Here is a 27,187-nt window from a genome sequence, read left to right on the forward strand (position 1 = left end):
GGCTTCTCAGAATGTGATGGCAAACTTCCAAATATGATGTGGTAGCCAGAAGAGACCAACTGGTTTTACAAAATATTAAGAACACAAAATTTCCCAACTCATATATTTGAATATTCCTAAAAAATAATAAGTCAAAATTGTGTTGGTGGGCTGTGCACAGTGGCTCACAAGTGTAATACCAGCACTGTGGGAGGCTGAGGTGGGAGGATTGCTTAAGGCCAAGAGTTCAAGACTAGCCTGGGCAACTTGGTGAGACCTGATCTCTACAAAATAAAAATTTAAAATTTAAAAAATTAAAAAAAAAACCGCCACGCATGGTGGCCTGTGCCTTATAGTCCCAGCTACTCGGGAAGCTGTGATGGGAGGATTGCTTGAGCCCAATGGGTTGAGGCTGCAGTGAGCCATGATCATGACACTGCACTCCAGCCTGGGCAACAGAGTGAGACTCCATCTCCAAAAAAAAAAAAAAAAAAAAAAAACAAGAAAAAAATTGTATTGGCCGACTCGGAGGCTTCGGTGTTATTTTGCCAAGAAGAATGTTCACTGTTGTCATCTAATTTTACACTGCTTCTTCAGCAAACTGACTTTACGGAGAGATAACCCTGTTTACCTTTAGAAGGAAGGAAGTTGTGGATTCCTCAGTGTTACTCTCGTTACTGTTGGTCATTCAACAGCCCATCTTCCCAGAAGGAAAGCTGTAACATGACTTTTGCACCAGGATAAGAACAACAAACGGAAGAAAAAAACTGAGTTTTATAGTAGAAGTTTGTAGTTGAATGAGAATGTAGCTCAAAATGAAGTTAACCACTTAAACTTGTCATATGGGGGACCAAAATTTCTTATAATAAAAAGAACCATATCTGAAAATAAAGTTGGTGTTTGTTTAATTTTTCTAGCCTATTCAAATCAATCTGGTCATTTATGGTACTTTCCTATTAGAGAAAAATAAACCCTGTGATTGTGATGCTTAACTTAATTTTCTACAGTGAATCAGTTAAGTGAGCTTATTTTTTCTGCTTTAGCAAGTAGATACATCAGTTCAGACTTGGAACCTGAGGAATCTGGGAATACACCTTTCTTGAGTTTTTTTAATAAAGATTCTGCAGAATAATTTGGGCCATTGCCAGGAATCAGAATAGTTTACTATCTGAAGTAGCGCATTCATTTTGCTGTTTTTTTTTTTTTTTTAAGACAAATAAGCTACTTTATAACTACCTCTTTTTCTGAAGCAGGATGGGTGGAGTTCACCTGTTTCATTTGCTTTGCTGTTTTCAGCATCTTTGCTGCTTGTTCTTGTTGACATGGAGTGGGGATGACGGGTAGTACCTATTTCTCTAGTTACAAAGGGAGTAGCATTTGTGTTTCGTAGGTGACAGTTGCTAGGTAGAATTGAATTAAATATTTGAAAACTGGACTTCATTCTTGTGTCGGTGAAATTTTTACCTTCTGTTGTTATTGAAGAACAGAGAATTATTGTCTTGGCGCCCTTTAATCCTAAGTGACCTTTTTGTGTTAACATTTCTCAATACAGGCAGAGATCATATTTAAACAGTTTAAATATCTTCGTATCTATTACGCATTCAAATAATCATTGTTCTCTTGATGCACCAATAACCAGAGAGAATCTGCCCTTGTTCCTACCCCTGACAATCTGTTCACAAGAGAATATGATGTCAGTTCAATAGCAGCATACATTTCTTGACTGGTGGAATTTCATTAACCATTTTGGCTTAAGAAGTTTGCCCCTTGATGTCTGTGTATTTGACTATGCTTGGGTATATTATACTTTTCTTACTGATTGAGCAGCATTATTTTTATATTCCGCTTTTGGAAATTATTTACAGGTGTCACTGCATTTTTTTTCTACTGCAAATAATGAAAAAGTACCTGCAAAGAGGCTCATCTTCCTAAAAATGGCCATCATAAATATTGCATTACAAGTAAGAAATGAAAATTGAAAAATCTAATTCATCTTTCAAAGAACATCTTTTGTATTCTAGGCAGATGACCAGCTATTGGGGCTCTACCACTGGAGATGTCCCTTCCCTCATGGTACTTGCTATCTAATTTTTTTTTTTTTTTTAAGAGACATGTTTTTGCTCTTCCACTTAGGCTGGAATGCAGTGGCACAAACACAGCTCACTGCAGCCTCAAACTCCTGGGCTCAAGGGATCCTCCTTCCTCAGCCTCCTGAGTAGCTCGGACCATAGGCTCACAACACCATGCCTGACTAATTTTTAATTTTCTTTTCTTTTCTTTTCTTTTTTGAGACAAAGTCTTGCCCTGTCACCCAGGCTGGAGTGCAGTGGCTCAATTTCGGCTCACTGCAACCTCCACCTCCTGGGCTCAAGTGATTCTCGTGCCTAAGCCGCCTGAGTAGCCGGGACTACAGGCGTGTGCCACCACACCTGGCTAATTTTTTATGTTTTTAGTAGAGATACTGTCTCACCATGTTAGCCAGGCTTGTTCTCAAACTCCTGACCTCAGGTGATCCACCCACCTTGGCCTCCCAAAGTGAATTTTTTTTTTTTTTTTTTTTGTAGAAATGGGGGTCTCACCATCTTGTGTAGCTGGTCTCAAACTCCCAGGCTCAAGTAGTCGTCCTGCCTCGACCTCTCAAAGTGCTGGGATTATCGGTGTGACCCACCATGCCTAGCCTCTCATTCTTTTAATGAGCTCGGCTTAAAATATAGCAGGAATATAAGTATTCACATTTTTAATACTTTGCAAGATACTTTGGAAATTGATAATATGAAGGTTGAAGCTCTCAGAACTAATGTTAACAGAATTGTCATTGGAAGCAATTCAGCTATTCATTTATGGATTTAGTGATTCTTGAGTCAGTTGTCTTATACCAAGAATGTAATACATGAATCAGGAGGGGTTTTTTTGTTTGTTTGCTTTTTGTTTTTTTAAGAGATGAAGTCTCACTATGTTACCTGCGCTGGAGGGCAGTAGCTGTTCCCAGGCATAATCATCATGTATTAAAGCCTTGAACTCCTGGGCTTAAGCGATTCTACTCCTTCAGCCTCCCAAGTAGCTGAGACTACAGGTGCACACAACTATGTCTGGCTCTGAATCAGGAGATTTTAAATTCTCTCTTTCTCTTTCTTTTTTTTTTTTTTTTTTTGAGACGGAGTCTCGCTCTGTCGCCCAGGCCGGAGTGCAGTGGCCAGATCTCAGCTCACTGCAAGCTCCGCCTCCCGGGTTCAAGCGATTCTCCTGCCTCAGCCTCCCGAGTAGCCAGGACTACAGGCGCCCACCACCGCGCCCGGCTAGTTTTTTGTATTTTTTAGTAGAGATGGGGTTTCACCATGTTAGCCAGGATGGTCTCGATCTCCTGACCTCGTGATCCTCCCGTCTCGGCCTCCCAAAGTGCAGGGATTACAGGCTTGAGCCACCACGCCCGGCCTAAATTTTCTCAAAGTATGTAATAGCTTTTTCAGCCAGGCATGATGGCTCATGCCTGTAATGCCAACACTTTGGGAGGCCGAAGAGGAAGGACTGCATGAGCTCAGGAGTTAAAGACAGTCTGAACAACATAGTGAGACCCCTTCTCTATGAGAGAAGAATAAGAATAAGAATAAGAGAATAAGAATAACCAGGCACTGTGGTGAGCACTGCAGTCCCAACTCCTCTGGAGGCTGAGATTGAAGGATCACTTAAGCCCAGGAATTGGAGGCTGCAGTGAGGTATGATCATACCACTGCACTCCAGCCTGGGCGACAGAATAAGATGCTGTCTCAAAAAACAAAACAACTTTTTTCCCTCCTGTTAAAATGGAATTTAGATGTGACTACATACTCTGCTGCCTTCTACAATCAAAGAAATGCCCCCTTCTTTTTTTTTCTTTTTTTGAGATGGAGTCTCACTGTGTCGCCCAGGCTGGAGTCCAGTGGCCCCATCTCGGCTCCCTGCAACCTCCGCCTCCTGGGTTCAAGTGATTCTTCTGCCTCAGCCTCCTGAATAGCTGGGATTACAGGCGCCCGCCACCACGCCCTGCTAATTTTTGTATTTTTAGTAGAGATGGGGTTTCCCCATATTGGCCAGGCTGGTCTCGAACTCCTGACCTCGTAATCTGCCCTCCTCGGCCTCCCAAAGTGCTGGGATTACAGGTGTGAGCCACTGTGCCTGGCTGAAGTGCCCCCTTCTATCTAAGGCCAACCTCTCCATTTGAGCTTTACATTCCATCCTCTCTCATCTAGTCAGGGTTATACCTGCAGTTATCTCATCTCTCCTGCTGTGTAGGCAATTTCTCTCTCACAACTAGATTGGTCCCATCACCATATAAAACTATCTGCTTTAATATAATCCTTCTTTAAAAAAACGCTTGACCCCACGTCCACCTCTAGCTACTACCTGATTCTTTTCTCCCTTTTCACAACAAAACTCCTTGAATGTGCTGTATATAATTGCTGTTTCTACTTTCTCACCTTTCATTCTCTCCCCAACTACTCCAGTTGGGCTTTTATCCCCATGATGCCTCTGAAGTAGCTCTTATCAAGGTCCTCAAGGAGCTCTATTTTACCAGATTGAATAGATAATTCTCAGTCTTCATCTTGTTAAACCCTTTGGCAGCATTTGAACCAGCTGACCACTCCCTTCTTGGATTTTTTTTTTTTTTTAACATTGTACTCACCTGTTTTTCTTCTTAACTCATTGGCTGTTAATTTTCAGCATTCTGTATGGCTTCCCTCCTCTGCTTAACTCTCCTGAATGTCTGAGGTTCCCAGGAGTCTACTTTTCACCGCCTTCTCTGTCTACACACTCTTCCTAGGTCATCTCATCCAGGCCTCATCTATACGCTGAGAACTAAGGAACCTTTTTCTCTAACACTAATGACTTCTCAGAGTTCCAGGCTTGTATAGCTTGCTGCCTGTTTGATATTTCCATTTGGCTAATATTTACTGTGTGTTTATTGTGGGCCAGGCTATATTCTGAGCACTTCACATGAATTATCTCACCTAACTTTCATGACCGTTGTCTGAAGTATCACTACTATTCCCATTTCATAGGCAAGGAAACACGTATACATTGAAGCACTTGGATGCCTAATAGGTATCTCATACTTACCATATCTAAAAAGTCTTGACTTTCTCCCTCAAACCTTTTCCATTCCCAGTCTCTTCGTTTCTTAATTATCCCACCAAAAATCCAGTTGCTCAGGCCTAAGATGTAAGAGTTATCGTCAGTGTCTCTGTTTTATTCACATCCCACATCTATCCTATCAGCGAATTCTGTCTGCATTACATCCAAAATCAGCCCTAAATTCAACTACCTCTCAACAACTTCACTACCAAAACCTGAGAGTCTCCCATTATAGTCTCTTGGTTGGACTTGCTTGTGTTATTGCCTCACTAAAGTTTGTTCCTCACATAGCAATAGTAAACTCCGGTATCAAATCCTGTTCCTTCACTTTAAACCCCTCTGTGTCTCCCCACACTGCTAGGGTAAATCCAGATTCCTTACTATGGCCAACAAAGCCACACGTAATCTGGCCTCTGGTCAAGCCTACTTCTCGAGCACTGTCTCTTCTCATTCTCATCCATTCTGCTGTGCAGCCACACTAGCCTTTTTCTGTCTGTCAGGCATGCTGTGCCTGTTGCTGTCTTGGGGCCTTTGCACTTGCTCTCAGGCTAGAACACTACTCCACCAAGGTCTTTATATGTCTGACTTTTTCTCATTTAGGTCTAACCAGGTTTGGCAAGTTTTTTTCTGCAAAGGGCCAGATGGCCTCTGTTGAAACTACTCGACTCTTGTTGTTGTAGTGCAAAAGCAACCATAGGCAATACAGATGCTCCCCAACTTACGATGGGGCTACATCCTGAAAAACCCATAAATCAAAATTGTCATAAGCCAAAGATACATTTAATACACTTATAAGCTCATCGTAAAGTCAAAAATTGTAAGTCAAACCATTGTAAGTCAGGACCGTCTGTCCATCAACAATTGAACCTGGCCATGTTCCAATACAATTTTATTTATGAACACTGAAATTTGAATTTCATATAGTTTTCATATACACAAAATATTCTTTTGACTTTAAAAAAATGGCTAAAAGTTTTTTAAAATTTTAATTTGCAGAACAAACAACAGGTGGTGGGCCAAATTTGGCCTGTGGCTCATGGATTTCCAGTCTTTGGTAAACTATTACCTTAGAGAAGCCTTTCCTGACCACCCTAGTGAACATAACCCCACAGCTAACCCCTCCCCACCCCCTACTCCTGTCAATTCTTATTGTCCTAATGTCTTTTTTCTTCTTAGAGATGGGGTTTCACCCCGTCACCCAGGTTGGAGTGCAGTGGCTCAGTCAGTTCACTGCAGCCTCAAACTCTTGGGCTCACGTGAACCTCCTGCCTCAGCCTACCTGGTAGCTAGGATTACAGGCGAGAGCCACCATGCCCAGCCCCTAGTATCTTTTATTTATTTGTTATATGTTTATTTTCTGTCTCTCCATTAGATTGTAGCTTCATGGGGCAGGAATTTTGTTCTTTACATGTATCTTGAGAGTCAGACAGTACCTGGCAATACTCAGTAAATACTTATTGAATGATTGAATGACAGTCATATTTGAATTATGCCTGTAGCCTGCTATCTGGTCCCCCTTTTTTAAGTCTTTCTTACTCTAGTTCATTATATATACCATTTCCAGAATAAACTTTACAGTTAATGCCTTCTCTACATTTGAGAACCAATGGTAGCAGTTTGTGTTCATTGCATTCGCTTTGACCCTACCATATTAGAATTAACAAGGTTCTGATATTTCATTTGTCTTCTATCTTGGCCCTACTGTGGCTACCCCTTTTCAGCCTAATCAGTTTTTACCAATCCTCCAATCCTTGCATCTGATTTTCTTCCCACCTCCCCATCCCTTATTATTATTATTATTTCTTTTTTTTTTGAGACAGGGTCTCGCTCTGTTATCCAGGCTGGAGTTTAGTGGCGCAGTCATGGCTCACTGCAACCTTGACCTCCTGGGCTCTGGTGATCCTCCCATCTCAGCCTTCCGAGTAGCTGAGACTATAGGCACAAGCCACCACACCCAGCTAATTTTTGTATTTTTTGTAGAGATGGGGCTTTACATTGTCGCCCAGGCTGGTCTTGAACTGCTGGCTTAAGCAAGCTGCCTGCCTCAGCTTCCCAAAGTGCTGGGATTATAGGCATGAGCCAGTGTGCCCAGCCCTGGCTACATTTTTAATACATTTTTAATTATTTTGTAGACATGTCATCTCCCTGTGTTGCCAGGCTGATCTCAAACTCCTGGAATATCCCACTGCCTCAGGCTCCCAAAGTGCTAGGATTATAGATGTGAGCCACTGCACCTGGCCTCTCCCTATTACTGTTAATCAGCCATTGCTCATTACCTTCATGATCTATTTCCTTTAGAGCTGCATTCTTTAAAACTTTTAGGGCCATGCATGGTGGCTAATGCCTGTAATCCTAGCACTTTGGGAGGATTGCTTGAGCTCAGGAGTTTCCGACCAGCCTGTGCAACACAGTGAGACCTCGTCTCTACTAAAAATAAAAAAAAAAAGAACCTTTTTTTTTGAGACAGAGTCTTGCACTGTCCCCTGGGCTGGAGTGCAATGGCGTGACCTCGGTTCACTGCAACCTTTGCCTCCTGGGCTTAAGCGATTCTCTTGCCTCAGCCTCCCAAGTAGCTGGAATTACAAGCACCCGCCACCATGCCCAGCTAATTTTTTGTGTTTTTAGTAGAGACGGGGTTTCACTATGTTGGCCAGGCTGGTCTCAATCTCCTGACCTCACGATCCGCCCGCCTTGGCCTCCCAGAGTGCTGGGATTACAGATGTGAGCCGCCATGCCCGGCATGCCTGTATGTTTCTAAGTATATAGGTATTCCTCAGAGCTCTGCCATCTACCCTCCTTTTCTCTCAGTACTATATTCTTTCCCTGGGTGATTGAATTCATACACAGTTTCAGCATTCATATATTCATTGAGTCAGATGTGTTTTCTTCAGATCATTATACCCTTTAGACAACGTGGATAAACGTTTCAAATTCAGATGTCTAAAATGATCTCTCTTCCCACTCCTTTAAACCTGTCTCCTTTCTGTGTTCCCAGTCTTGGTAAATACCACCATAAACCTAATCAACCTAAGCCAGACATCCACAAGTGTTTTATTGATTCTTTGCACTCCCTTAAACCTTTATATCAGTCTTGTCCATTTTGCTTCCTATTGTCTATAGGATCTGTCCTTTTCCCCTCAATCCCTGTGGCCACTACTGTCATTTTATAACTGTTCTTCCTGCCTCTACTTCTCCACTGCTGCCATTTTTGGCAGCAAAAATCCAAATTTAATCATGCTTCTCTCCTACCTGAGTTACTAATAGGCTGTAGCCTTCAGGATGAGGTCTACACTTCCTCAAAGATAAACTTCAAACTCATGAAGGCATATAAGACCTTTCATGATACACCTCCTGCCTTTTATTTTTATTTATTTATTTTTTTTGAGACAGTCTCTCTGTGTCACCCAGGCTGGAGTGCAGTGGCACGATCTTGGCTCACTGCAGCCTCTGCCTCCTGGGTTCAAGCAATTCTCTGCCTCAGCCTCCTGAGTGGCTGGGACTATAGGTGCCCACCACCATGCCCAACTAATTTTTTTTTGTATTTTTTTAGTAGAGACAGGGTTTCACCATGTTGGCCAGGCTGGTCTCAAACTCCTAACCTCATGATCCGCCCACCTTGGCCTCCCAAAGTGGTGGGATTACAGGCGTGAGCACCACGCCTGGCCGCCTTTTTTTCCCCTCAATATCTTCTGCCCCTTTCCCATATCAGCTAAGGCCTCAGTCATATGGAACTGTTTTTAATTTCACTCCATACCACATTCTTTTGTGCCTCTGTGCCTTTGTATGTGTTATTCTCTCTGCTTGCAGTACACTCCTCCCCCACCCCCTACCAGCTTTATCATCCTTCGAAAGATTAAGTTTTCATCCTCTCTGCAATGGCTTTCCCGATCCTTTCTCCCTGACTGGGTTAATTGTCTTTCTGCTGTGCTCCTCTAACAGTGTCTTCCTCTAGCATAGCAGGCAACATACTATATTTCATTAATTTACTCATCTGTTTTTAAGACTAGCAGGTCCTTAAAGATAGAAGCTGTCCTTTATCTCTGTTTTCATACCGTAGCCTAGTAATGGCCGATATATATTTTAATGAATGAGTGAGTGAATGAATGAATTGGTACAGTCTGTCCTCCCAACCTGAGGGCATTCTCCTTATGCATTTTTTTTAGATGCTTTAAAATTTATTTTATTTGGTTTTATTTTTGAGATAGAGTCTCACTCTGTCACCTAGCCTGGAGTGCAGTGTCTCGATCACAGTTCACTGTAACCTGTATCTTCTGGACTTAAGTAATTCTCCCACCTCAACCTCCCAAGTAGCTGGGACTACAGGCATCCACCACCACACCCAGTTAATTTTTTCAATTTTTTGTAGAGAGAGGGTTTCACTATGTTGGTCTAGAACTAGGCTGGTCTAGAACTCCCGGGCTCAAGCCATCCTCCCTCCTCCACCTCCCATTGTTATGATTTCAGGTGTGAGCCACTTCGTCCTTTCCCTATGCATTCTTAAAAGTAAGAATCATATTATGTAATTCTTTGAAGTCCTTCAGTAATTTCTACTATAGTACTATTACCACAGTAGGTATTTAACGTTTTTAAAATGAGTTTATTGAATTTCTTTTATTTTCATTTTACAAACATTTATTGGGTGCCAAATTTGTGCTAGATACTAGCAATACAAAAATGAATAGGGAAACTGTTTCTATCCTCAGAGTACACACTCTAAAGAAGACAAATGTGTGAACACATTTTTAAAAATTCCTTCTGCTAATGCTAGTAATTATGTGAGCATGTCTTTAAAGTGCGACATTAAGACTTTGGTAATTTAAAGCTTGTAGCAGTAGCCACAAGGGGAAATGTGCAAGCTGAAGTTATAGCTACCTGGAATAAATTCCCAAAGGGGAAGTGATACTCTTTTTAAACTTGTCGCTGCCAAGATGCACAATTTGCCTCCTGGATATTTCTTCAACTTTAGTTGTTTAGTTGTAATTTTCTTAGTTCTCCTGTGGGCTCCTCATTTGATTGAATGATATATAATGATACCAAAAACTAGAAGCCTTCAAAACAAAGTATTTCAAAAAACAAGTGCATCAGGAGTGATTTTGATACTGTCTCTGGTATTTATGTTATTTTCAATTGGTTCATTGAAATTAATTTTGTAATTGAAGGAATTTGATTTTTCAAACTTTTTTTCTTTTTTTTTCTTTGAGACAGTCTTGCTCTGTTACCCAGGCTGGAGTGCAGTGCACGATCTCAGCTCACTGCAGCCTCTGCCCCCTGGGTTCAAGTGATTCTTGTGCATCAGCCACCCAAGAAGCTGGGATTAAAGGCATGCACCACTACGCCCACCAAATTTTTTATTTCAGTAGAGACAGGGTTTCACCATGTTGGCCAGGCTGATCCTGAACTCTGGCCTCAAGTGATCCATCCACCTCAGCCTCCCAAAGTACTGCGATTACAGGTGTGAGCCACCATGCTAGGCCCTGATTTTTCGTAAGACTAAAAATTTTGGAGACAGAAGAATGCTAAGATACAGCTGCTAAAGGGCATGTTTGAGATGCCTACCACTTAATTAAGTGCTGTGAAGTACCTAGGAGTCTCTTGCTAGAAAAGGAAGGTGAGGATATGAGCAAAGTATCCTAGGCTATATTCATCTGAGGCCAGGAGTATTGGAGCTTATTTAATAGAAGAATTCTCAGAATAGCTCTGGAGCCTCCATCTTAGCCTGGTAGGTAAAGAACTCTAGGCGGGTGATTTTTGCTCTGACTATAGTATATTGAAAATAATTTTTTTTTTTTTTTGAGATGGAGTCGCTCCGTTGCCCAGGCCGGAGTATAGTGGCGTGAGTTATTGGCTTACTGCAACCTCTACCCGACCCCCCACAACCCCCGGCCCTGGGTTCAAGCATTCTACCTCAGCCTCCTGAGTAGCTCGGATTACAGGCAGGCACTACCATGCCCGGCTAATTTTTGTTTTTTTGGTTTTTTTGTTTTTTTTTGAGACAGAGTCTCGCCTGTTGCCCGGGCTGGAGTGCGGTGGCCGGATCTCAGCTCACTGCAAGCTCCACCTCCCGGGTTTACGCCATTCTCCTGCCTCAGCCTCCCGAGTAGCTGGGACTACAGGCGCCAGCCACCTCGCCCGGCTAGCTTTTTGTATTTTTTTAGTAGAGGCGGGGTTTCACCGTGTTAGCCAGGATGGTCTCGAACTCCTGACCTCGTGATCCGTCCGTCTCCGCCTCCCAAAGTGCTGGGATTACAGGCTTGAGCCACCGCGCCCGGCTAATTTTTGTATTTTTAGTAGAGACAGGGTTTCACCATGTCTCTGGTCATGCCAGGACGGTCTCAAACTCTTGACCTTAAGTGATCTGCCTGCCTTGGCCTCCCAAAGTGCTGGGATTACAGGCGTGAGCCACCGCACCTGGCCCAATTGGGAAGAATTTAAGGGAGGAACTAAAAGCTATGCATTTTAGTTGGGGGTAGGGAAGAAAACATTGCAGTTTATCAGTTGAAATTTTATCAGATCGGTGGTATTACTAGAAACTGTGTCACATCTAATTACTACAAATAATTTAGGTCTTGATTGCCTAAACTCTAATTTCTAGCTCTGGAGTGCCTAGTTATGATACTGAGGAATGGAGATATACATTGCCATCCTTTGAAAGAATTTTGAAATTTGAATATTTCTCCATGAACCATATACTAATATAGGAGGACGAATGAGCTAATTTTTTTTTTTTTTTTTTTGAGATAGGGACCTGCTCTGTCACCCAGGCTGGAGTGCAGTGGCACGATCTCAGCCCACTTCAACCTCCGCCCCCGAGGCTCAAGGATCCTCCTACCTCAGCCTCCCTAGTAGCTGGACCACAGGCGTGCACCACCACACCCAGCTATTTTTTTGTATTTTTAGTGGAGATGGGGGGGTCTCACCATGTTGCCCAGCCTGGTCTCGAACTCCCTCAGCTCAAGCAATCCACCTGCCTTGGCCTCACAAAATTCTGGGTTTATAGTCATGAGACACCACACCCAGCCTTCAAGATTTAAGCAAAATTTTTTATTCCAGAGTATGAATTACATACTATTTTATCCTTCAGTAACATTGTTTTTTTAGAGGCAGGATCTGGCTATGTTGCTCAGGCTGGAATGCAGTGGATTCACAGGTGCAACAATAGGGCACCACAGCCTTGAACTCCTGGTCTCCAGTGATCCTTCTGTTTCAGCCTCCCAAATAGTTGGGACTACAGGCGCACACCACCATACCCAGCTGTTCTTTAGTGACATTTTAATGCAACTGAATTTTAAAAGGAAGACTGAAATTGCACACTGCCTGTCTGCCTTAGATACTTCTTGGGAGCAGGAATCATGTCTTACTCAGTGTTGTATCTGGTACATATAGCCCTAGGGCAAGTGTATAAATGTTTTTTGAATGAACAAATGAATTAAATATTGCTTTGTTTGAAAAGTTGTCTTAGTAGTACATAATTTCTTGAAACACAGAATTTCATGTATTTTTAAAATATACCTTATATTTTATACACAAACATTATGTGTAATCATTATTTGGGGTTCACTTAGGTTCTCTTATGAGAGAAATATTCCTATTGCTTCGTCATTCACAAAAATGGCCACTAAAGAATTAAAATTTTGTCACTAAAATAAATTTCCGAATATTAAGATATTTATGAGTAAGCTGAATCTAGTGGTAAAGGTATGCTTGGAAGCTCTCAAAAACTGGTTACCCTAGAGTAGAGATGCAGGGGTCAGAAAGAAATTCTACATGTTTATTATTTCTACAACTGATTTGACTTAGGAAGTGACATTACACAGTGTAATTTGCTGTCTTAATCACTGGAAACTAAATATGATTTAACAGTATTTTACAGTGCTCTACTTGGCAAGGGTATTTTTCTGTCTTTGCTGGTAAGAAAATGAAATTTGGTGATCTAGTCTCCAAGTACATCAGTGTCAGCAAGGTTTAGGTTTTGTGGCTATACTGTCTTGGAATGCTGTGCTCATCAGAGTAGGCCATGTTGAAAGGAAAAGTATGTGTGATGAATGGTTACCTGGGCCCAGTTCCCAGGAATCCTTAGTCATGTATAGCATGATGTCTCCTGTACCCTCTCTCTTCAGGGCTTTCCAGGCTTATGATGCCACGATGCCAAATGTGGATTTAACTGCAGCTTCTTTTGTCTTTTTTATACACATATTACCTTAGTCTTTTGATTTCTAGGTAAGTTTAAATCCTTGGGAAGCCAACACTCTTGCCTTGTTTCCAACCTCCAGGGACCCCATGTGCTTAAGGTGGGTGATGGAGCAAGATGAGAAACCTGTTGCTGATGATAGTGCAGTGTGTGCAACAAGGAGGACATTTTTGCAGCACCCTCTTTATTTATTTATTTATTTTTGAGATGGAGTTTCGCTTTGTCACTCAGGCTGGAGTGCAGTGGCATGAGCTCTTGGCTGGCTGCAACCTATGCCTCCCAGGTTCAAGTAATTCTCGTGCCTCAGCCTCCCAAGTAGCTGGGACTACAGGCACGTGCCACAACACCTGGATAATTTTTTATTTTTTGTAGAGACGGAGTTTCGCCGTGCTGGCCAGGCTGATCTTGAACTCCTGGCCTCAGGTGACCCGCCCACCTCTACCTTCCAAAGTGCTGGGATTACAGGTGTGAACCACCGTGCCCAGCTGCAGCACCTTCTTGTAGCCTTCTTTCCCAGTGCTTTCTCAACTTGGCTTTACTTAGTTTTTTTGTTTGGTTTGGTTTGGTTTGGTTTTTTAGGGCTCTTACATAGGCTTGGAAGTTCAAAGTTAGAAGACTGGAGCTCTTTAACATAACAATGACGGCTTTTGGTTTTGGCTAAACTGTCTGGATTATTTAAACAATGGTTACTTATTTTTTAAAGAATGCTTCACGAAATCAATCAATATTTCAAGTGCAAAGAAAGTTCTTGGGTAAAAGTATAGTTCATTTTGACTACTTATTTTTATTTATTTGTTTTTTGAGACGGCGTCTCGCTCTGTCGCTCAGGCTGGAGTGCAGTGGCGCGATCTCGGCTCACTGCAGGCTCCGCCTCCCGGGTTCACGCCATTTTCCTGCCTCAGCCTCCTGAGTAGCTGGGACTACGGGCGCCCGCCATCACGCTCGGCTAATTTTTTTTGTATTTTTTAGTAGAGACAGGGTTTCACGGTGTTAGCCAGGATGGTCTTGATCTCCTGACCCCGTGATCCTCCCGCTTCGGCCTCCCAAAGTGCTGGGATTACAGGCGTGAGCCACCGCGCCGGGCCTGACCTCTTATTTTTTTATTTCCTTATTCCAGCTACAAGACCAGAAGGAAAACGAATTAATGCTTCCTGTCATTTTGGAAAGTACTTAGAAACTTTAAATATTGACAGTTAAACTGCCTGACAGCTCAGTGGAACTCTTGTTTTGAACACATTGCAGTTAGGATTATGTAGTTACATTTTGTTAGAGTTTGAAATATATAAAAATGACTCATTAGGTTGTTAATAATGAACCTAGCAGTGTGTATCTCTTACATTTATCTTTATTTCTTTTTTTTTTTTTTTTAATAAAGATGGAGTCTTGCTATGTTGCCCAGGCTGGTCTTGAACTCCGGGGGTCAAGCACTCCTCCTACCTTGTCCTCCCAAAGTGCTGGGATTACAGGCATGAGCCACTGAACCCAGCCCATTTCTTTTAAAGATTAATAACTTTTTATTACCTGTTGAATACTTTACCTGTTGATTATTATATGTATAGTTGCTTGAGCTGTCAGTCATTGTAGCATTTGGAGCATAAAATACATGTATTTAGCAATGTAGTCCCCTGGTAAGTGTTGGGAAATCCCCAGATGCCTTTGTGAAATGCATAGATTAGCAGGTTGTTCCATGAGTATAATTCAAGAAAAGAATGAATTAATCAGAAATTTGAAGGATCTGAAAATGGCCATCATATGACTTTTACAGTAGCTAAAAGAATAGCATATTTTGTACTATAGACAACTTATTCAATTCCTTTAAATATTTATTGTTTTATATTGTACCTATTATGGCAGGAAGACTATTGTACAGCCAGTTTAGACACTTAGGTTCTTTGTAGCTAACTGTGTGATCTTGGGCAAGTCATTTGGCCTCTTAGAGCTTCATTTTCTTCAAACACAGCAAGAACTACTATGTGAGGGGACTTCAAAAAAAAAAAACTCATGGAAAATACATATTATGAAAAAACTGCAGAATTTCAAAATTTTTTTATGTACCAAAATAGACTTGCACTAACTTGTCATAACATGTCTGAACAGGATGCAGTTTGAGGCACTAAGAAGGATAAGACATCAGTTTGAAAAGAGCCCCTATCAGAGCAGCGTAAGTTCTGCTAAAATTGAAGCAAACACAAACATAAAATTTATGGTGAAGCTGAGTGAAAGAATGGTGAAATCACTTTACGTAAAGTTTATGGGCAGCTACTCAGGAGGCTGAGGCAGGAGAATGGCGTAAACCTGGGAGGCGGAGCTTGCAGTGAGCTGAGATCCGGCCACTGCACTCCAGCCTGGGCTACAGAGCGAGACTCTGTCTCAAAAAAAAAAAAAAAAAAAAGTTTATGGGGACAGTGCCGCAAATAAATAATTGGATAGCATTTTAAGAAGGGACAAGATGATGTTGAAGATGAAGCCTGTAGCAGACTGTCCAGTTTGTAAGGAAAAAATTAATCTTGTTCCATGCAGTAATTGAAGAGGAATGATGATTAACAGCACAAATAATAGCCAGCACCATAGACATCTCAATTGGTTCAGCTTACACGGTTCTGACTGAAAAACTGAAGTTGGCTGGGCATGGTGGCTCACGCCTGTTATCCCAGCACTTTCAGAGGCCAAAGTGGGTGGATCACCTGAGGTGAGGAGTTCGAGAACAGCCTGGCCAACATGACAAAACCCCGTCTCCACTAAAAATACAAAAATAAAAATAGCCAGGTGTGGTGGTGCATGTCTAGCCTGGGTGACAAGAGCGAAACTCTGTCTCAAAAAAAAAAAAAAAAAAAAAAAAACCTAAACTAAAGTTGAGCAGCTTTCTATCAAATGGGTACCAAAACCATTGCACCCAAATCAGCTGCAGACAAGTGTAGAGCATTCAGTGGAAATTTTAAACAAGTGGGAGCAAGATCCTGAAGCATGTCTTTGAAGAATTTTAACAGGAGATGAAACATGGCTTTACCAATATGATCCTGAAGACAAAGCACAATCAAAGCAGTGGCTACCAGGAGGTAGAAGTGGTCCAGTCAAAGCAAAAGCAGACTGTTTAAGAGCAAAGGTCAAGGCAGCAGTTTTTGGGGGATGCTCAGGGCATTCTGCTTGTTGACTTTCTGGAGGACCAAAGAATGACAGCATCAGCTTATTTGAAAGTGTTTTTGAGAAAGTTAACCAAAGCTTTAGTAAAAAAAATACCCAGGAAAACTTCACCAGAGAGTCCTGCTCCATCATGATAATGTTCCTGCTCATTCCTCTCATCAAACAAGGGCAATGTTGTGAGAATTTTGAGAAGAAGTCATTCATTATCATTAAATATGCTGATTTGGCTCCTTGGCGGTTCTTGTTTCCCAATCTTAAAAATCTATGAAGGAGGCAGAGCATCTAGGCTGAGGCAGGAGAATCACTTGAACCCAGGAGTCGGAGGTTGCAGTGCGCCAAGACTGTGCCACTGCACTACAGCTGAGTGACAGAGTGAGACTCCATCTTAAGAAGAAAAAAACTATGAAGGGTACCCATTTTTCTTCAGTTAATAATGTAAAAGAGACTGCATTAGGTCGGGCGCGGTGGCTCAAGCCTGTAATCCCAGCACCTTGGGAGGCCAAGACGGGCGAATCACGAGGTCAGGAGATCGAGACCATCTTGGCTAACATGGTGAAACCCCGTCTCTACTAAAAAATACAAAAAACTAGCTGGGCGAGGTGGCGGGCGCCTGTAGTCCCAGCTACACGGGAGGCTGAGACAGGAGAATGGCGTAAACCCGGGAGGCGGAGCTTGCAGTGAGCTGAGATCCGGCCACTGCACTCCAGCCCGGGCGACAGAGCAAGACTCCGTCTCAAAAAAAAAAAAAAAAAAAGAGACTGCATTAAAATGTTTCAATTCCCATGACCCCCAGTTCTTTAGGGATGGGCTAAATGGCTGGTATCATGGCTTACAAAAGGGTCTTGACCTTGGAGATTATGTTGAGAAATAACATTTATATTTTTAATTTTTATCTTTTAGTTCCATTTTTCCATGAACTTTTTGAAGTCCCCTCATATGTATGTTGCCTATAGCTTTCCAAGTGATTTCACATAAATTATTTATTCCTTACAGTGCTCAAATAAAAAATGAAATTGAGGGATAGATACAGTAAGTGAGTTGTCTAAGATTACATAGTCTGAGAGAACCAGACTGAGACCCTAAACCAACTCTTCTCTCCCCACATCGAGCACTGTCCTCACTGGCATCATGTATGAGAAGATTGGATTGGCTGTCTACATCTACATGTATATAATATCTACAATTATATTCTATGATTTCTGTTTCTGTTTTTTATAGCATCTGAAGTGATTTGCCATTGCCTATTTTATTTGCTTTTTCCTCAAAATGTGCTTTAGGGTTGCTATTTTTAGTGTCTTTTTTTTTTCTGCCTGAAAGTACATTTTAAAAGTTAACGGTATGGAATTTCATTATTGTGATAAGATTTTATATTAATTGTGCTGTTAGGAGTTTTGACTTGTTTTGTTTTGTTTTTTTGGTAACATTGTAGCCTACAGTGTAAACCCTGAAAATGATTCCAGAAATGTATTTGGGGTTAAGATTCACATGTCTTAGGTTAGTTATATACTAACTTATTTTAAGATGAAAAGAGAGAGCTAATTTTTTTATTTTAAAATTATTTTTAGTTTTTTTTAGATTGGAAGGCCAGTGTGGGAGGATCACTTGAGCCCAGAAGTTTGAGACCAGCCTGGGCAACATAGCAAGACCCCGTCTCTGTAAAAAATTTTAAAATTAGCTAGGTGCTGGTACATGCCTGTAGCCCCAGCTGCCCAGGAGGGTAAGGCAGGAGCATTGCTAGAGCCCAGGAGTTTGAGGCTGCAGTGAGCCGTGATCACACCACTGCAATCCAGCCTGAGTGACAGAGTGAGCACTGGCTAATTTTAAAATTTTCTGTAAAGACTCACTATGTTGGGTCTCACTATGTTGCCCAGGCTAGTCTTGAACTCCTGGCCTCAAGCAGTCCTTCCAATCTCAGCCTCTCAAGGCGCTGGGATTAAGGTGTGAGCTACTGTGCTGGTCAGGAGAAAATTTTTTTATTCACAAATAATGTTCACAGTAATAATTTACTTTAAACTTTCTTAAAGTAAAAAGAACTGGCTGGGCACAGTGGCTCACACCTGTAATCCCAGCACTTTGGGAGGCCGAGGTGGGTGAATCCCTTGAGGCCAGGAGTTCAAGACCAGCCTGGCCAACATTGCAAAAGCCCCATCTCTACTAAAAATACAAAATTAGCCAGGTGTGGTAGCACATGCCTGTAACTCCAGCTACGTGGGAGGCTGAGGCATGAGAATCTCTTGAACCCGGGAGGCAGAGGCTGCAGCAAGCTCTGAGGTGGCGCCATTGCACTCCAGCTTGGGTGACAGAGCAAGACTCTGTCTCAAAAAAACAAAAAATAAACAAAAAAACAACAGAAAAAGAACTTACATGTAAGAATTTAAATTAGTGATGAAAGAAGAAACTGTAAAAAGTACTCCAGTAAGCCAGGCATGGTGGTGCATGTATGTAGTCCCAGCTACTCAGGAGGCTGAGGCAGGAGTATCACTTGAGACCAGGAATTAAAGACCAGCCTGAGCAAAATAGGTAATTTTTTTAAAAAAGTACTCTAGTCTGTGTTCCTTAAATTTAGGTTTCATACATTCTTAGAATTATAATGCTTTTTCATGGCTGGGCATAGTGGTGCATGCCTGTAATCCCAGCTGTTTGGGAGGCTGAGGCAGGCAGATTACTTGAGGTCAGGAGTTTGAGACCAATCTGGCCAACATGGTAACACCCTGTCTGTAATAAAAATATAAAAATTAGCTGGACATGGTGGCAAGGGCCTGTAGTCTTAGCTACTCAGGAGGCTGAGGCAAGAGAATCGCTTGAACACAGGAGGTTGCAGTGAACTGAAATCGCGCCACTGCGCTCTAGCCTGGGTGACAGAGCAAGACTCAAAAAAAAAAAAAAAAAATTGTAATGCTTTTTCAAATGTCTTTGAAGAGGAGAATTTCGCCTTGTATTAGATAGTCCAATACTTTAATCTTAGCAATCTCAGAGCAAAAGCCTCTTTAGATGCCAATAAGACTTGTCTCTCAGTTGCCTAGTATGCAAAGACTGGGCCTTAAATGTTTTGCTCCTCTAAAGCATTTAAATTTAAGAGATGAACCTGCTAATTTGTCCTAAAAGTTACATATGTCTTTTAATATAGTCATGGCTGAAAAATGGCTAAGATGGTCAGCACCTGACTCTAGTTTTAAATGAACTGAGAAAATAATCCTTCAGAAAATTCATTGATGTTGTCCACATACCTGTGATCTTACCTCTTGAGAGGAAAATGTCAGTGCTTTTATCATTGGAACTCAGTTTGGGACTTACCACTATTAATTGGAGGTTCCAGAATGTCTGTTCTTCATTCCTTGTTTTGTTCTTGTTTTATATGGATTTTGTTTCCGGAATCTGAAATTCTATCATTCTGTGTCTCCCTCTGGAAAGAACTCAATCTCTGAATCATTGAATTTCTATTAATCAGTTTGTTTAAATAGACTATCTTTCTTGATAACTTGTGCAAAATAGGTTAAACAAATCCCTTTTTTTTTTTTTTAATAGAGCAGGTTAAAAATTAGAGGTAAGCAGAAGCTTTTGCTTTTTGTCTTTTCCAACTATAACTGAAAATAGGATGTTTCTCTAAGTTTTAGTAAAGGATTTCATTCTATATGTGGTCAATTCATGATCCCTTTCACAAACACTGCTGCCCACCATTAAGTCTCTTATCACAGGCATTTTCAAAATTATGCCATAAAATGCATGTTGAGACTCTCTGGATCTCAAATGTACAGAAATCATATCTAAATGTCAATTCCTGAGTTAAGGAACTGACAATTATGGCACTTTCAGTCTCTATTAATATTTAGAAGGCAAGAGATTATTATATTGTTTATGTTACTCCTTATGTGTCTATAGACTTAAATACTTGTTGAAAAGCATTTGTTGTATTGGGGCTGTATGTTTCTGCCATTATACTTACTTGCTTACCTGATTTAAAGTTGTCCTTTAATTGTTTTGGGCTGTATCTACAGTTTGAAATTTAGCACTATCCTCTGTGTACTATGCACCAAAGATGACATTTCAATGCATTGTTCAGTTACTACACAGCTCCTATTTGTCTATAATAAAGCTGTATGACTGGGTCCATTTATTTCTGTATTAGTTATTTTATAGTATCCATTTGAATGATGATAATTAATATAAAAAGGCAAATTTTCCAAATTCATTTGTGTCTCCTCTGGGCATTTCTTTGGGATGTGTTTGTATGCACATTTTTGCTTCTGATTTTAAAATAATTTTCCTTTGTTGTAGGATGAGCAATTCTTAGGTTTTGGCTCAGATGAAGAAGTCAGAGTGCGAAGTCCCACAAGGTCTCCTTCAGGTACGGCCAATTAAGTGCATGGTGCCTTTAAGTTTTATTTGTTAGGAGATTGTGGCTTCCCCTTGCCTTCTTTGCATGTAAAGGATGCTCTACCGTACTGGGGTTAGGAAATGGCTTATGAGCTAGACTTCTTTATGGGACTCTTCTCTATCAGGCCACATTGGGCTTATTCTTTCTCTCTGGGAACAACTTGGGGCATGGGAAGTAGGTTTCTACAGAATTACTGGGAAATCTGGTAGGCAAACTGAAGGTAACCTACTAAAAGCATCCTCAGATTTACACATTTTGTGTTATGTGGTAGTGTATATGTCTTTGGGAATAATTTGGCCATTATTTTTTTCAGATTAAATTTGGTCTACTGTTGTCAAAGAACCAAAAACAAAATATTGGCATTATGTGAAACATTTTTACCTGATTCTTGAAAGGCTGTATTAAAATAAAAAAAAAATGGAAAATTAGCAATATTTGTCATCATTCTCACCAACAAAATATCTAGAATATCTTGAAATTCTAGACTTACAAGCAGTTTCCTAAGAGAAGACCCTCAATGGAAATAACATTTAATGGCTTGCAGAATTCAGTTCTATATAGGAGAAAGCTATGCATCTTTTGATGAAAATGCATTCCCTATCTGTGCTGCCATTCTGACTTTATATATGGTTTTCTTTGATTTTATGTAGATAGACACTCCAGCTAAATATGATATTGTTAGCTGTTTCTGCTTTTTGACATTGACTTAGCTTGTGATGTGTGCTAGCATTAGGGTCTCACTTAAGAGTCATCATATATTATCATCTAATTCAAACATCCAAGTTGACAGTTTTTCTTTTCTTAAATAGGGGTGGTATTGCCATTCTAGTTGCGGGGAGTTGGGCGGTAGTGTCCCAGTATCTGTGCTATTCAGACAGTAGCAGTGTTCTCTTTAACATGTGATGAAGTCTTAAAACTTCATATAGGAAAGGAATTTGAGAGATCATCTGGGTTTTTTTTGTGTTTATAGATGATAAAATGAGGTCCATAAAATATATGAGTAATGATTTATAACCAGTTTGAGAGTTCTTTGGATCAGGGAAGTTAGCAGCAGTGCTGGGACTCTTCTCTGTTCTGCTGCTTCTACTTGTCTACCAAAAGCATTTTTAAAAAGTAGGATAGAAGAGGTTTTCAGAATTGATAAAGCCCTCTGACTGGCCAGGTTCAAGTCTACCACAATGGTAAGGAATCGTTTGATATATTTCCGGGCAGGAGTTGTTTTGTTTGTTTGTTGTTCTTGTTTTTGAAACAGAGTCTCACTCTGTCACCCAGACTCCGGGCAGGAGTTTTATTTTGTTAATTCACAACGTTTTCATGATAGTTTTCTCTTAAGTTTTTTTTCTTGACTACCAGTCTACCTTGAATGTTGTCTTCTTTTCTAAGAAACCATCTTGATATGTTTCATTATTTGAGAAATGAAACATGGTTTCTCTGCTCTCTCCTAGTTTATTACCTTTGTTGTAATTAGAATATGTTGAGAAAGGAGCTGTGAATCCTTAGTCTATTAAAGGAACTCTCATAAATTAATTGATGAGGAATGCATTTATATTTAGAAATCTCAACAATAAAATCTTTGTTGACTTCTGTTCTGTTAGAAAGTAGTTCCATTGTAAAAAATGTTCATCATAATGGCGTAAATCTCCTTTGGTGCCTATTAAGGGAAGTTTTAATCTCAGAAGAATGTTATCAAGAGGGAAGAGAAGATTTGATAAAATAGCCAAGTTACTACTTTTTAAAATGTAGGCTTATACAAGGTGTTTTAAAAACAGTCTTGTTTTCTTGAATGGCTTGAAAAGTAGCAAACTGAGCTTATTTATACATTGGAAAATTCCTTTTATTTAGAACAGAACTTTGATTTATTCAGTTGTCACTTTGCTGTTTACATCAGTTAAGGTTAAATCTTTTTGCAACTTGAGACTAACTAGCTCAAGAACCTTTAGGCAGGGGAGTAGATTTAGTAACACATCGTTATGTTACTTCACTGATGAGTTCACATGCCACTGAATTCAGTGATCTTATTCTGATGTGTCATGAATGAACATTTTTCTGTTCAGTAAAACTTTTCTTAGTCTACTTTGGGAAAACAGATTGAAATATGGTACTCTGAACTGCCCAGGGAGTTGGTATGTTGATGATTGAAGAGCAGCGTGTTCAAATTTGTTCAAAGCCAGAATTCTGAATTGAAAAGATGGGATGACTGACTAGAAGCATGTTCTTAAATGTTAATCTTGGTGGCTAGGATATGGCAAGGAAGTTCAGATTTTTTTTTCTTTACAATTCCTTTGAATTCAGAAAAAACCTTCTTGCTCATCTAAAATTGTAGGAAAATCAGTTTTGTGGATTAATTGTTCAGTGGAAAACTCTTAATTATCTTTTTGTATCAAAAAAGTAATTAAATGTTCTTTCAGGTGGCATGTTATTTGCTGACTTCTTTGAGGCAAATTTTGGGTGAAAAGAAACTAAGCACAATTAAGATGTTTGATTGACTCATTAGACTCAAGTTGAACTCAGTACAAAATGGCCAGTGCTAAGTTATATTCAGCTTAGTTAAAACCTAAACTACACAGCTAAATATATGCTCTTCATTGTTTAATTTCTATACACAGTTAAAACTAGTCCTCGAAAACCTCGTGGGAGACCTAGAAGTGGCTCTGACCGAAATTCAGCTATCCTCTCAGATCCATCTGTGTTTTCCCCTCTAAATAAATCAGAGACCAAATCTGGAGATAAGATCAAGAAGAAAGATTCTAAAAGTATAGAAAAGAAGAGAGGAAGACCTCCCACCTTCCCTGGAGTAAAAATCAAAATAACACATGGAAAGGACATTTCAGAGTTACCAAAGGGAAACAAAGAAGATAACCTGAAAAAAATTAAAAGGACACCTTCTGCTACGTTTCAGCAAGCCACAAAGATTAAAAAATTAAGAGCAGGTAAACTGTCTCCTCTCAAGTCTAAGTTTAAGACAGGGAAGCTTCAAATAGGAAGGAAGGGGGTACAGATTGTACGACGGAGAGGAAGGCCACCATCAACAGAAAGGATAAAGACCCCTTCGGGTCTCCTCATTAATTCTGAACTGGAAAAGCCCCAGAAAGTCCGGAAAGACAAGGAAGGAACACCTCCACTTACAAAAGAAGATAAGACAGTTGTCAGACAAAGCCCTCGAAGGATTAAGCCAGTTAGGATTATTCCTTCTTCGAAAAGGACAGATGCAACCATTGCTAAGCAACTCTTGCAGAGGGCAAAAAAGGGGGCTCAAAAGAAAATTGAAAAAGAAGCAGCTCAGCTGCAGGGAAGAAAGGTGAAGACACAGGTCAAAAATATTCGACAGTTCATCATGCCTGTTGTCAGTGCTATCTCCTCGCGGATCATTAAGACCCCTCGGCGGTTTATAGAGGATGAGGATTATGACCCTCCAATTAAAATTGCCCGATTAGAGTCTACACCGAATAGTAGATTCAGTGCCCCGTCCTGTGGATCTTCTGAAAAATCAAGTGCAGCTTCTCAGCACTCCTCTCAAATGTCTTCAGACTCCTCCCGATCTAGTAGCCCCAGTGTTGATACCTCCACAGACTCTCAGGCTTCTGAGGAGATTCAGGTACTTCCTGAGGAGCGGAGCGATACCCCTGAAGTTCATACTCCACTGCCCATTTCCCAGTCCCCAGAAAATGAGAGTAACGATAGGAGAAGCAGAAGGTATTCAGTGTCGGAGAGAAGTTTTGGATCCAGAACGACGAAAAAATTAACTCTACAAAGTGCCCCCCAGCAGCAGACCTCCTCGTCTCCACCTCCACCTCTGCTGACTCCACCCCCACCACTGCAGCCAGCCTCCAGTATCTCTGACCACACACCTTGGCTTATGCCTCCAACAATCCCCTTAGCATCACCATTTTTGCCTGCTTCCACTGCTCCTATGCAAGGGAAGCGAAAATCTATTTTGCGAGAACCGACATTTAGGTGGACTTCTTTAAAGCATTCTAGGTCAGAGCCACAATACTTTTCCTCAGCAAAGTATGCCAAAGAAGGTCTTATTCGCAAACCAATATTTGATAATTTCCGACCCCCTCCGCTAACTCCCGAGGACGTTGGCTTTGCGTCTGGTTTTTCTGCATCTGGTACTGCTACTTCAGCCCGATTGTTTTCGCCACTCCATTCTGGAACAAGGTTTGATATGCACAAAAGGAGCCCTCTTCTGAGAGCTCCAAGATTTACTCCAAGTGAGGCTCACTCTAGAATATTTGAGTCTGTAACCTTGCCTAGTAATCGAACTTCTGCTGGAACATCATCTTCAGGAGTATCCAATAGAAAAAGGAAAAGAAAAGTGTTTAGTCCTATTCGATCTGAACCAAGATCTCCTTCTCACTCCATGAGGACGAGAAGTGGAAGGCTTAGTACTTCTGAGCTGTCACCTCTCACCCCCCCGTCTTCTGTCTCTTCCTCGTTAAGCATTTCTGTTAGTCCTCTTGCCACTAGTGCCTTAAACCCAACTTTTACTTTTCCTTCTCATTCCCTGACTCAGTCTGGGGAATCTGCAGAGAAAAATCAGAGACCAAGGAAGCAGACTAGTGCTCCGCCAGAGCCATTTTCATCAAGTAGTCCTACTCCTCTCTTCCCTTGGTTTACCCCAGGCTCTCAGACTGAAAGAGGGAGAAATAAAGACAAGGCCCCTGAGGAGCTGTCCAAAGATCGAGATGCTGACAAGAGCGTGGAGAAGGACAAGAGTAGAGAGAGAGACCGGGAGAGAGAAAAGGAGAATAAGCGGGAGTCAAGGAAAGAGAAAAGGAAAAAGGGATCAGAAATTCAGAGTAGTTCTGCTTTGTATCCTGTGGGTAGGGTTTCCAAAGAGAAGGTTGTTGGTGAAGATGTTGCCACTTCATCTTCTGCCAAAAAAGCAACAGGGCGGAAGAAGTCTTCATCACATGATTCTGGGACTGATATTACTTCTGTGACTCTTGGGGATACAACAGCTGTCAAAACCAAAATACTTATAAAGAAAGGGAGAGGAAATCTGGAAAAAACCAACTTGGACCTCGGCCCAACTGCCCCATCCCTGGAGAAGGAGAAAACCCTCTGCCTTTCCACTCCTTCATCTAGCACTGTTAAACATTCCACTTCCTCCATAGGCTCCATGTTGGCTCAGGCAGACAAGCTTCCAATGACTGACAAGAGGGTTGCCAGCCTCCTAAAAAAGGCCAAAGCTCAGCTCTGCAAGATTGAGAAGAGTAAGAGTCTTAAACAAACTGACCAGCCCAAAGCACAGGTACTCTTTTCCACCTTGCCTGTTAAAACTAACAGTTTATTGAGCCCTTTCTATGGGCAAGTTTTAGGCTAAGTAGTTCAGTTATATCCAGTTATGAGAACCAAGAAAATATGGTGGAGGCAGTGGTATTTGCAGTAGTCCTTGAAGGACCAGTAGGATTTTGATAGGTAGAAAATGGCAGGACATAACATTCTAAGTAGAGGGAACAGTGTGGGTAGAAATGGAAAAGTAAGAAACATATTTGAGGAATATTGGATAGCTGGATTGGCACCTGTAGAAAATTGGTGAACTAAGGCTGAATGAACTAAGGTTGGGACTTAGATAATTAAACAACTCAGAGGATGCTGAGTTGTTTGTACCTTATAGGCTTGATGTAATTAAACCTGGGACTTAATTTTAAAGGTACATTTTAATAGTCAAATTGTTTTACTATCCCTGATAGAATAGAAAACCGGAGGGGATCATTCTCTTCCTCTGAGTAGTGAGGGATTAGAGCAGTAGATAATATGTTTTTGCAGAATACAAATGAGAAGTACTGGCCGGGTGCCATGGCTCATGCCTGTAATCCCACCACTTTGGAAGGCCAAGGTGGGCAGATCACTTGAGGTCAGGAGTTTGAGACCGGCCTGGCCAATATGGTGAAACCTCATCTCTACTTAAAAAAAAAAAAAAAAAAAAATTAGTTGGGCATGTGATACACGCCTCTATTCCCAGCTACTCGGGAGATTGAGGCAAGAGAAGCACTTGAACCTGGGAGGCAGAGATAGCAGTGAGTGGGATCCCGCCACTGCACTCAAGCCTGGGCCAATAGAGTAAGACTCTGTCTCAAAATAAATAAAGAAACAAACAGATTAGAAGCACTTAGCCTTAGGCCATGGAACAGGAAAGCTATAGAATTCAGTTAGTTAACATGAGCATTTTTGTTTGTTTTTTTATTGTTTTGTTTGTTTATTTGTTTAACAAAGTAAGCTAGTCACTGGCCTTTTCTGAGAAGTGTTGCTGATCTTTAGGGTCTTTTGAAAAGATTGTCGGCCGGGCGCGGTGGCTCAAGCCTGTAATCCCAGCACTTTGGGAGGCCGAGACGGGCGGATCACGAGGTCAGGAGATCGAGAGCATCCTGGCTAACACGGTGAAACCC

The 27,187-nt window shown here is 41.1% G+C and overlaps 1 protein-coding gene across 14 annotated transcripts in view; it reads left to right on the forward strand.

The window, feature by feature from the left end:
* The window catches only part of KMT2A (lysine methyltransferase 2A), a 91,459-nt gene that overhangs the window by 12,888 nt on the left and 51,384 nt on the right, over window positions 1-27,187 (forward strand). For 10 of the 14 annotated variants that reach the window (XM_065529038.2, XM_065529041.2, XM_065529040.2 and 7 more), the window contains 2 exons: window positions 20,693-20,762; window positions 23,399-26,049. In XM_065529038.2, the coding sequence (XP_065385110.1) occupies window positions 20,693-20,762; window positions 23,399-26,049 (2,721 nt within the window). Of the gene's footprint in view, window positions 1-20,692; window positions 20,763-23,398; window positions 26,050-27,187 lie in introns of those variants that run through there. The other 4 variants (XM_065529047.2, XM_065529048.2, XM_074015313.1 and 1 more) reach the window with 2 other exon arrangements.

This window comes from Macaca fascicularis, chromosome 14, assembly GCF_037993035.2.
Source record: "Macaca fascicularis isolate 582-1 chromosome 14, T2T-MFA8v1.1".
NCBI lineage: Eukaryota > Metazoa > Chordata > Mammalia > Primates > Cercopithecidae > Macaca > Macaca fascicularis.